Source organism: Micromesistius poutassou (assembly GCF_964030765.1).
Source record: "Micromesistius poutassou genome assembly, chromosome: 8".
NCBI lineage: Eukaryota > Metazoa > Chordata > Actinopteri > Gadiformes > Gadidae > Micromesistius > Micromesistius poutassou.
This window is the reverse complement of record NC_140278.1, coordinates 1,827,563-1,839,819: the sequence shown is the minus strand read 5'-3', so window position 1 is coordinate 1,839,819 and position 12,257 is coordinate 1,827,563. Positions and strand designations below refer to the sequence as shown.

Here is a 12,257-nt window from a genome sequence, read left to right as displayed (position 1 = left end):
CCCGGACACTGGCTGGACCCTGGGGGGTCGTCTTGACTCGGGCTAAGCTGCCTTGTGGACGCGGTCCACATTCAGTCCCCTCTCTTTTAGACAAAGATGGCCATCTTGTGTCGGCTACATTTAATTTATTTTAATAAGATAACACTGTAACACATCTCCAGTTCTATGGTATTTGACCTGATATGGTTTTGCTTTTGAAGACGTATGTATGCTAAGGTAAAAGATTGTGATGTTTAAAATTCAAAGACAAAGTTGTTTGGGTAAGTTGCTAACTGTAATAAAATGTATCATATTCTTTTAAATAAAACTGTTTATTGATGCTAAGTATTAATGGACTTGTCATTTGTGTATTCCTCTCTCCTCTGCCAAATAACATCTTCAAATCAAGCATGAGCCCTTTTATAACCTACACTCTAGATTGAGACGTATGAATGGTGGATCCACTACACAGCGACTGATCCGTCTCTCACACATCACAGAGGATCAAACACTTTCAAACTCAAACCTTATTACACAACAGCCCCGTTTCAGTGGGCCTCTCCTTGTTTCTGTCCACCCTACTGCTCTCCGCTCCCTAACTCCCAGACTCTCCTCATGGGATTTGGGAGACAATGATCCATTAGATTGTAGAATGTCTTTTTCCAGATCGACCCACTGATCAGGATTCGCACTCAGAGTAATGAATTGCTATCGGTGAACGGATGTGTGGTCATCAGCTCTGGAGGGTGCAGGAAATTGGAAGAACAAATATATTAAATGTTATTTGTGATATGCTTGATAGTGTATAAATAGTTATGATGGATCCATGAGACCAATTCTGTTGTTCCCAACATGATAAAATTGTGTCACTTCATGTAATGGGGTCTGAAATATTGGTACATGATAACCTTGATTGGTAATACACAGTATATATATTGGTACATGATAACCTTGATTTGTAATATATATATACACAGTATATATATATTGGTAAATGATAACCTGTGTATAATATATATACACAGTATATCGTTTTGGTTGATGTTGTGTGGTTGCTTTTGTGCTGACATTCCTCCTCCATTAGTGTCATTGATTCAGCTGAGGGTTGAGAATCCTCTTCTGGCCACTTTGCGCTGCTCTCACTTCTGCCCCTTTTCTCCACATGAGCAACCGTACTACAGAGTGTACAGCCAAGCCACTACTCTCCCAGCCAATAATGTGTCTTTAGAGAGAGAGAGAGAGAGAGAGAGAGCATTGGAAGAATGGGTGGCCACTGCAATAGGTCTGCAGCAGTGTCCTCACTTTAGATGTGTGTGTGTGTGTGTGTGTGTGTGTGTGTGTGTGTGTGTGTGTGCGTGTGTTATTGTGTGTGTGCGTGCGTGCGTGCGTGCGTGCGTGCGTGCATGCAAACAGTCAATGTTTGCAATTCTTCACAGAATGTCTATGTGTATGCAGATTCTGTGTGTGTGTGTGTGTGTGTGTGTGTGTGTGCATGTGTGTGTGTGTGTGTGTGTGCGTGTGTGTGCACTGTGTACATTGTGGAAGGCAGTGCAGCCTGGCTGTGTTCACCTCTTGGAATCAAAGGAACCTCTATCCATTGTTCTCCACGTAAAAACATAACCAATACAGCCTCCCCCTGAGCAGGTGGGAGCCAGCAGTGGGGGCCAGGGGACATAGAACTTCTGATTCATGCCCAGGAGTCAGACAGATAAAGTTGGCCCACAAAGTGCAATCAGGAATGAGACGGTTTGAGTATGGACGGTGTAGCAGTATGGGTATAGTGAACTGCCAAACCCTGCTCTATTCATTACGGAAAAACAGCAATCACTGCAAATCAAAACAGATCAAAGTAGTACGCAGTTTCATTCACAAAAGCCTACAAGTGCATGATTCAAAAGGGCATTTAGAGGCTGGCTCCATATCCACAACCTCTGACAGTACGAGACATAATAGATGTTCCAATACTGCAGATAAGAGGCTGGACCATGAAACCCTCTGGCAGCCCTGCACCTCATAGGAGGAGGGGGAGGGGGGGACACGCTCTGAGCCCCGCACCCCCAGTAATGACCAATCAGTCAAAAAACTTTATTGGTCGACGTTTGCTCTGTCAGCGACTTTCCCCCTCCCCCTCCCTGGCCGTGGGATGCTGCTCTGCACTGCAGCGCCTTGCCTTCGTCTGGTCCCCTCTGCATTCCCCTCCCTCTGTCTCAGACCAATTCTTTATCTCTCTCTCTCTCTCTTTCTTTCTCTTTGGGGCTGTCTTCTCATGGCGTCCCTTCTTTATCGCTCTCACTTTTACCTCTATCTATCTATCTATCTTCTCTCTCTCTCTCTCGCTCTCTCTCTCTCTCTCTCTCTCTCTCTGTCCTCCACTGCATCTCATCCGCATCCTTCTCAGTTCTAATTCAACTGAAGAGGGGGAGGTCGGGAGGCGTGTATGACTGTAAAAAAACACGCCACATTCTAATTGCATGGCAGCATGTTTATAGCGCTGTCGGTCACCGCATGTTTTACAGGACTGGCCCCACCCCCCCCCCCCCTGTAGATTTCAGCTCAAGATTCATCCAGAAGATCCGTCCAGGAACCGGGGGGTGGGGTCGTGGAGGTGTGGCCTCTGGTGGGGCTGAAAGGGGCTTTTGTGTTTTATTGGTTCCATTCTTTTAAACAGTAGGCCTATACGCAGTTGTTTTCTTTAAATGTTAACCATGTGTTGAGCAACCATCCCGTCACAGCATTCAATGTGACTGCAATAGACTCTTTTACTTTTTGAATCAAAATGCTGAATTGAATAGAAGCATGTTTTTCATCAACATAATAGGTTCATCAGCCATAATGTGTCCACATAAAATGATATATAAAAAATAAAAGACATTGTACAATCTGTGATTGACAGATTTCATGCTTCAACACTAACAACAACAAACACTAAACAGATAGATGGCTGCTCACTAATTCTGCAGATAAATGCAGCACTAATAATCGTTATACTATACATTTCGGAACATGATTATTTGACCAAAATGGAAGATTGGAGAAGGTAAGAAGATTGGAGACGCCCGAGGTAAAGCCAGTCTCAGATGTGTCCTTCAAGCCCCTAATAAACCTAGTGCTCAAATTTATATGAAATAATCAGCAGTAACTGTTCCAGCATGAACAGCATAAGGCAGAGGTCAGGGTGATAAATAGCAAAACGTAGGAGTCTGAAACCAAACCAGCTTCTGTCAACATGTAAGCAAATCACAGACAGTTGGCTCTCTTTTGGTGGACCTGGTTATTCTAGTCCTCCTTCTTATAACACAGGGAGCTTCTTCTTCTTCTTCTTCTTCTTAAATATTCTTCAACTCATGGATGTTGAATGAAATGGTTTAGGTGAAAGCTGAGAATTGTGCTGAATGCTGAATGCATGGCTGTATACGATGTATTCATATCAGGCAACAGGAATTGCACAGATTGTCCTTGTGATGGTACCATGTCATACATAGAACATACAACCATGTAAAATGACTTCACAATTCTCCACGTAAACCTCCACAATCCTCCACGTTTTCTAAGGTCTTTCTAACTGTGGAACGGTGCTTCCCATGTCGGTGAAAAATGAACACGTGCAGTCATGAGGTCGGTGTCAGTAAAGCGTGTGTGGTGCTTTGGTGTTCTATCGATTAGCATTCCTTTAACCCTTCTTCAAACCCCGTCGTCTCTCGGCAACACCAAGCGCCTCACAGGAAGTCTTTGGACGCCGCTTCTGCAAAGTTGGGCGCGGCCATGAGGATGGAGATGGTGCAGATGACGTTGAACACGCTGAACCCGATGAAGCACAGGCGGTCGATGACGGCCGAGGCGAACTGCCACTGCTCCACCACGCTCAGCTGCCGGTCCTGCTCCCGGATGTGCTCCACGATGTAGCGCACCTCCTCCAGCAGCGCCTGCAGCTGGCCGTCCACGGGGTCCGGCCGCAGGCCGCAGCACTGGGCGTGCAGCCCCCCCCCCCCGCCGCCGCCACCGCCGCCGCCTCCCCTCCCCCCTCCAGGCACGACTCCAAGGGCGGGGACGCGGGGGGCAGGGCGGAGGAGGCCTCCAACCCCGGGGCCACTGGGTGGTGGTGGTGGTGGTGGTGGTGGTGGTGGAGGAGGGTTGGTGGTGTGTCTCCATTCGCTCCTCCTCCTTCTCCTTCTCCTCCTCCTCCTCCTCCTCCTCTCCCTCCGATGGCGTCTCCCCCCCCAGCCCCAGCCCTCCCCCGGCCCCTCATCTCCTCCTCTGCGGGGGGGGGGTACGTGTGGAAGCCCATGTAGGGCAGGTGTCCGTTGGGCTGCGGCGGCGGCGGCTGGGAGCCGGGGCTGGGGTCCCCCTGGGCGGCGCCGGGCGCGGCGGCGTGCTGGGGCTGGCCCGGGGGGCTGAGCTGGGCCAGCCGCGCCTGCAGGAAGCCCAGCGTCTGCGGGAGGATGGCGGCGGGGGCCGGGTTGGGGGTGGTGGCGGTGGTGGCGGTGGTGGTGGGCGAGGACAGGCCCTTGCTCTGGGCGCCGACGTGGGCGGGGACGGGCGGCGGGAGCTCCGCCGTCTCTCCCGGCCGCTTCATGCGCAGGAACCACGGAACCCACTGGAGCAGAACCAACTGCGCCTGAACACAGAACACGAGGCCGGCTGGAGACGAGCGCGCCCGTAGATCAACGCCCCGCTCCTTACCCCAACAACGCACGCGCTCACTCACCCACTTGGGCATGTCCCCGCTGTTGGGGTCGTGGTGGTTGAAGCAAAGCACGAAGACGGTGGCCACGACGGACATCCCTACGATCACCATGGTGCTGACAAAGTACTGGCCTGCAGCGGAGGAGGAGACGGACAGGAAGGAAGGAGGATCGCTTTTGACTCAACAAGGTCACTGTCCATGCGGTGTTACAGATGAGCAACAAGGGAGACTGACCGATGAGGGGGACCGAGTCAGAGGTAGCGGGCATAATCTCAGCCACCATCAGCATGAAGACGGTCAGGGAGAGGAGAACCGTGATGCCTGAGGGGACACACACACACACACACACAGCGTACAAAGAGAGACGGGGAAACTCTCGCGACTACACTGCATATCGACAAGCACAGTCTTCAGCCTTGCAGTACACACAATCCGTCAGAATATTGACCTGAACACATCTATCTCTCTTCAGCGTTTCTGGAGCCACCTTGTTGGGGCTCTCTTCACAGCGCTTGTGTTTGTGAAGTGGTTGTTCATCTAATGCCGGACGCACTGAGGGGATACAAGTCAGGCAAGTTCAACCATAACCGCAGATGGAACCATTCAATTTAATTGAATTGAACTCGGATTAATCTCTGATGTCCACCACTCATAAGAAAAGGACTCATTCTACTTTGATTCCAAAAGCTACTCTGTTCTCTGTCCAGTTTGGCAGAATAAACTCCCTGAGGATTTAAGACTGATCCAACTCTTTTAAAACAAGACTGAAGACTGTTACGTTTGTTACATTACATTGCACTTTCTACAGTGCATTTTTAAACTTTGTTTTCTTTTATGTCTCCATTTTATTTTAGGATTTCATTTTATTGTATGCCCTATGGTTTATGGTCCGGTCTGTCCTCACCCAGGCTGATCTTCTCTCCTGAGTTGGCGGGCAGCAAGAAGCCCAGCAGGGTCATGGAGGACAGCAGCACGCAGGGGATGAGCAGGTTGAGGGCGTAGTACAGAGTCCGCCTCCTCAGGGTCACCACGAAGGTCACGTCCGGGTACGGCGCCGCGCAGCAGTCGTAGAAGTTCTCATTACGAGTCCCGGGCACCTCTGGGAGAGAGAGAGAGAGAGACAGAGAGAGAGAGAGAGAGAGAGAGCGAGAGAGAGCAGGGGAGACAGGGAGGGAGAGAGAGAGAGTATGGGGAGAGAGAGAGGGAGAGAGAGAGAGAGAGAGCAGGGGGAGACAGGGAGGGAGAGAGAGAGAGGGAGAGAGAGAGGGAGAGAGAGAGAGCAGGGGGAGACAGGGAGGGAGAGAGAGAGAGTATGGGGAGAGAGAGACAGAGAGACAGAGAGGGAGAGAGAGAGAGAGACAGAGAGAGAGAGAGGGAGAGGGAGAGAGAGAGAGAGAGAGAGAGAGAGAGAGAGATTCCTAAGAGAGATCTAATGTTGTATAGACGCTCCAGCCTCTGGTGTCTTATGATAGCTGGTGTGATAGCGTCTCACTGAGCTGCTGTCATTACGGACTGTGTTCACCAGCGCCGCGGGGGCAGACAGCGCGTCTCCTACCCAGCAGGTCCCACTCCCCGTTGGGCATGAAGCCCGAGATGTCGGCCTCCTTCATCTGCATGTCCAGGTGCCAGCCGTCGAACGTCCACGAGCCGAACTTCAGCTCACAGCGCTGGATGTCGAACGGGAACCAGGTGACGTCCACGGAGCACGTGCTGACGAAGATCCCTGTGGGAGGCCGGGAGAGGACACGGCGCACCGCGGGACACGCGCCGTCCTGAGTGACGTGGCCCCCGGGGAGCTCAGAGCACTTGGCTCGGCGACGTGTGAGCATGTGCAGGACGTACCTGGAGGCAGGAACTCACAGAAGCCACTGGAGTTCACCAGCACGTTGGTCTTGAAGGAGGCGTCAAACTTATCGTGAGCACTGCGGAGGAGAGGGGGACGCTTCACCACGCGTGTGAGAGTCTGTGTGTGCGTGTTGTGTGTGTGTGTGTGTGTGTGTGTGTGTGTGTGTGTGTGTGTGTGTGTGTGTGCGTGTGTGTGTGCGTGCGTGCATGTGTGAGTGTGTGTGTGTGTGTGTATGTGTCAGGGTGTGTGTGTGCGTGCGTGTGCGTGTGTGTGTGTACCTGTTGTACATGAGGATGTCGGGGGTCCAGACCTGGTCAGAAGAAAAGCGGAGGTTCTTGACCCCAGGATAGTCAGACTGGTTCCACTGGAGGTAGTGGTCGACCACTGCTGTGTATCCCAATCCCAATAACGGGGTCAGATCAAAGACACCCAAGACCCACCGTGACCACCTCTCCACACTTACACTCTGACTACATACTCACCATTTGCAGCCAGGCATTTGTGGTCAAAATCTGGTTCTTCTCATCCTAAAAACATGTGACAGACTTCATAAATCACTTTGTACGAGGACATGCAGTTGTGTGTATGTGTAGGAACACTGTTCACTAGTATCACTATTAGAGCTACAATTAAGGATTTTTCTGTTTCAAGATCTTTAGTCATTTTGATCTACATGTCATGGATGAGCAGGCATTCCTTCAGGAACGCTGCGTATGCAGAGAGGATTCAAACCAGGAGTTGGAACACCCTGACTAGCCACTGGGCTCTCTAGCCCTCATGGTTCTCTGATGTGCTGCATGGAGGTGGTGCCTTCACCCGTACCACGTCCATGACCTGCATCAGGATGAAGGAGAACTTGACGATGAGCACGCTGGAGTCGTTAGCCACCGGCCGCTCCATGGGGTTATAGTCCCTCAGAAGCTCCCTCAACAGATTCCTCTGGTGAGGACCCTGCTTAGACACTGTCGGTGATAGAGGGAGAGAGAGAGAGGGGGGGGGGGGGGGGGGGAGAGAGAGAGAGAGAGAGGGGGAGAGAGAGAGAGAGGGGGGGGGAGAGAGAGAGAGAGAGAGAGAGAGAGAGAGAGAGAGAGAGAGAGAGAGGGGGGGGAGAGAGGGGGGGGAGAGGGAGAGAGAGAGAGAGAGAGAGAGAGAGAGAGAGAGGGGGGGGGAGAGAGAGAGAGAGGGGGGGAAGAGAGAGAGAGAGAAAGAGGGGGGGGGGGAGAGAGAGAGAGAGGGGGAGAGAGAGAGAGAGAGAGAGAGAGAGAGAGAGAGAGATTATTCTACAGTGGCCACACATGAACGCTGCCCCCCCCCTCCCCGCCAATCCCTCCCCTGCAGAGAGAACCTGCAGGCACCAGACGCCACAGAGGCCGTCAGAACCACACAACCGTGAGGTGATCCACTGAGGATCTACACAATGCAATCCACAATGTTCATGGTATGATAACAACTAAAACGCTCTTTAATGAAGGCTCAACATGTATTAAGGAAGAGCAGAGACCAGCAGCCCAACATAATGCTGGTTACCATGGGTTAACATGCTGCTGGTCTCCATGGGTTAACATGCTGCTAGTGCTGGTCAGTGGTCACCATGGGTTAACATGCTACTAGTGCTGGTCAGTGGTCACCATGGGTTAACATGCTACTAGTGCTGGTCAGTGGTCACCATGGGTTAACATGCTACTAGTGCTGGTCAGTGGTCACCATGGGTTAACATGCTACTAGTGCTGGTCAGTGGTCACCATGGGTTAACATGCTACTAGTGCTGGTCAGTGGTCACCATGGGTTAACATGCTACTAGTGCTGGTCAGTGGTCACCATGGCCAGCAGAGGGATTCCTCATCACTACACCGTGGATGGATCGCCAACACGCTGTTTCTGTAGCCCCTAACAGCTCACAGTCATTGTATGCAGGAATATGTGAGGCTAAGCAATGACCCACACTCAGTATAACAGCCACAGTAGGTCCCTCCACTGCCTTCCTTCCACCATTGACGTGGTAGACTGTATGTATTGCTCTGTGTCATCTAACCCTGTGAATATGATATTACTGTACGAATGACCACACCATTTCAATACAGCCCCCCACCATACACAAAAGCAGATTGCAGCGATGGTCAGTGAATGACACATTCTATGTTTACTGTCATGATACAGTGTGTACAGTATGTTAATACAGTAAATGTTGTATCTATTATCTGTACATCTTTCTATCCATCATGCGTAGTTTGCCACATTATTTGGACTTACATTATGCAAACTGAAACACAGTGCACAAGTCATTAATGTCCATGCACCACAAACACATTTAGAAGCACTTGAAGCACATTGTCCCTTAGGACGAGCACGTTGTCACTGGAGGCGTAAACAATAGTCACTCACCCTGGAGCAGAGCCGCAAGTGTTAGGAGCCAGAGATCCGGAGCCTGCCTCATACTGGACTCCCCTACAGCAATGGATGAAAGGGGAAGAGATAGGGAGGGAGAGGGAGGGAGGGAGAGGGAGGGAGAGGGAGGGGAAAAAACAAAAAGAAAACAGAGGAGGTATCAGTGATGGAGAGGAGGCGGTAAGGAAAGAGGAGGCGGTAAGGAAAGAGGAGGCGGTAAGGAAAGAGGAGGCGTAAACGAGACGGGGAGGAACCCAGAGGAAAGTTCCATTTTTGAACAACAACAAAATATCTGCATGAAAATGATCCATTTTCTTTTTCCTCACTCATACGTAGATTTGTTTTTAACACGTTTTGTCGAGCAGTTAATCTCCAAAGACTTTTCTTCTTTTAATCTTAGGATGCATTTAATTAAGAACCTCAATCAAGCAAACAAATTGCCCGTTTGATTAAACATATGTAGGATGCTGAAGAATAATAAGCCTTTGAGTAATTAGTGCACCGGTATAATTATGTATAAAACCTCACAAATCATTCCAAGTTCTTCACGTGTTCTCTGTTTGTGATAAATATATATATATATATATATTTTATTTTTTATTTTTTATTTTTTTATTTGATGAATAAATTGCTGCCATGGTCTCGTTTGACCTCGGAGGATTGACTGCACGCTGCCACCCCCTGCTGGTCACCACAGCGCAGTGCACCTCTCATTCCATATGAGCAGGCGGTATATTGAAAATGTGACTTTACTTGGTCATCGAGAATTTACAAAAGGTGCCTTACGAAATGGAACGCGATCAAAACACAGATTTCTTTCCCCCGATTTTAACATCAACCATCATTTACATTAGATATAGTTCTCAATCAATGACAATCAATGTTTTGCAACATATCCTACGACATTCCCCAGGGTTTTCAAAAGAAATGTGTTCCAGATGCCTCGGACACCAGCCTTCCGAGTTGCAAGTGGGGAAATCTCCCAGCTTTCTTGCGGCATTTCACGGAGGCACGCCCCCTTCTGGTCGCGCCCCCTCGGAATTCTGAGAGTAGACCGAGCTGAGGCAAAGAAAAACAAAAATGGCTGCGCCCTTAAAGATATTGTGGCGACCGTGGGCGTGGTCGTCGTGTTCAAGGTGCCGCAAGGGATCCTGGGACAATCGCGGTTTGGGACAATCGCAAGTTGGACCTCTGGCGCCCTCCTAGGTCCTTTGCAGCAGAGACATTGTGTGGTGTTTGTGTGTGTGTGTGTGTTAGTGTTACTTTAGTGTTAGTTAGTTATGTAGTCTGACACCGTCAGTGTGATGGTCATGGCGATCTGTTGAGCCAGTGTGTTTTTGTGTGTCAGTGGTGTGTTGAATAAAGGCGGTTCCGTTGTCGGGCGGTGTATGGAGAGCAGAACGGCATAATTGCTTTAACCTGGGCTCCTGTCTCGTCCTTCCCGTGCTGCTCGCCACATTGGTGTCAGAAGTGGGATTGGCCTGCGCACTAGTGGTGGCTCGTTCGCGAACGAATCAGTTTGAACGAACGACTCTTTAAAACTAACAAACCGACCTGATTCGCCGCTCTCGTTTGTTCGCCGAGACTCGACTCCCAGCTCCACCCACTAGTCTCTGAGCCATGCTGACTCACGAGTCTCCGTTCATTCACTGACTGTGTTTAGCGGTGGACTCGAGGACTGAGAAGTCACGGGAGTCAGCCGGGCAACAACATCCCGATTCCGAACATGAAGCACTCCTCAGCTAAACTCCTCAACATTAACTAGAACTTAGTTAATGTTGTGTTGATTGATGACTGTTTGCACCATTGCACGATCGTGATTCGTTTGAGAATGAGAACGAGGGAGGAGCCGAGTCTGACCGACTCAGTGACTGAGAATCATGATTCACCGCTACCGGAAATGCGAACAAACAAACAAACGAATGAACGACTCTTCTTGGCGAACTGACCGACGCGAACTGATTCATTCAAACGAATCATGAAATCCACCACTACTGCGCATGCAGAGATAGGATTGGGATTGACGTCGAGCCCATGCCGACGCACCCTGCGTTATGGGAGCGCAGCGCCCCCCAGTGGCCATGGACGGAGAACTGGCAGCTGCCCACCGCCCCCTGGTGGCGTTCTCCAGGGCAACGCAGCTGGGGGGGCCAACATACCTGGCCCAGTTCAGGCTAGTAGAGTGGCACAACGGCTGGGGGGCCGGAGAGGTGGTCGTCCGCCTCGCCCTGGCGTCGGAGAGGACGGCGGAGCAGGCAACTCCTGGACCTGTCCCCAGAGGACCAGCGGGACCTCCAGGCCCTGACCAGGGAGCTGGAGAGGCGATTTGGCCAGCGGGTGTTCGGCGAACCGGAGCCGGGAGCAACTGGCCCGCTGCCGACCGCCAGGAAGGAGAGCGCCTGGGGCCCTACGCAGCTGATGTCCAGTTTCAAGCCCAGCGTGGGTACCCCCAGTTCCCTGCTGCTGTCAGGGAAGATCTAGCCCTCCAACGTGTTCTTGCAGGGACTTGCGCCAGAGTGTCTGCGGCAGCGTGTCCTCCTCACCAGGCCCCAGACAATCGGTGCGGCTCTGGACGAGGCAGAACGGGCTGAGGTGGACCTCTTCCCCCCGACCCAGCCCGGAGCCGTCTTCAGAGGAGGATTGCCAGTCTGGGCCGGTTGAACACTGCTGCTGTCGTTGTGGTGCCTGGGTGGACGCGGCTGGGGGCAGCCCTCCTTATTAGGTGCCAAGCACAAAGTGTGAGGGAACCTATTGTAATTGTTAGTTTTATTATTATTCCGCCGCGTTTGCATTACACAGCCTAAACCGCTTGCATGCTTTTTATGAAACTTACTACTGAGTCAAGATTAACAAAGAGCAAATATCACACTGATTGGCCTAAAGGTGGCGCTATAGCAACAGTCCCAAAAATGCAAAATTTGAAAATTTTAATTTTGAAGTATATCTCGTAAATGCTTTAACTTACAGTCATGAAACTTTGACCTCACATGCATATTCTCATGGTGAACAAATAGAGGTTGACCCAAGATTAACAGACAGCAAATATTACACTGATTGGCCCAAAGGTGGCGCTATACCAACTGCCCAAAAATGCAAACTTTGCACAAGCATATCTCGTAACTGATTTGACCTACACTCATGAAACTTTGTTCACACATGCATATCCTCATGCTGAACAAATGTGCCTCAAGAACCTATGACTTCCGGTTTCCAAATTTGCCGCCATTTAGAATTTAGTTAAAAACAGTAAATTGCCTAAGATCCCAGGTTTTTAGACTTACAAAAAAATCCTCTAGCCAATATCATCTATGGACCATTATCTTCAATTTGACATAAAGATGAGTCTGTACAATAAACCCTAAC

At 50.4% G+C, this 12,257-nt stretch overlaps 1 protein-coding gene across 1 annotated transcript; it reads right to left on the bottom strand.

Moving 5' to 3' along the window:
- Positions 1-3,259: 3,259 nt before the first annotated feature.
- LOC311351682 (neuronal acetylcholine receptor subunit alpha-7-like) lies at positions 3,260-8,943 on the bottom strand (the record flags this gene model as incomplete). Its single annotated transcript, XM_084471848.1, has 11 exons — positions 3,260-3,960; positions 4,251-4,594; positions 4,685-4,794; positions 4,898-4,984; positions 5,568-5,762; positions 6,219-6,386; positions 6,506-6,585; positions 6,788-6,893; positions 6,988-7,036; positions 7,332-7,471; positions 8,892-8,943. 11 exons carry the CDS (start codon positions 8,941-8,943, stop codon positions 3,696-3,698), a joined length of 1,596 nt encoding a protein of 531 aa, XP_084327974.1. The 3' UTR covers positions 3,260-3,695.
- Positions 8,944-12,257: the final 3,314 nt, after the last annotated feature.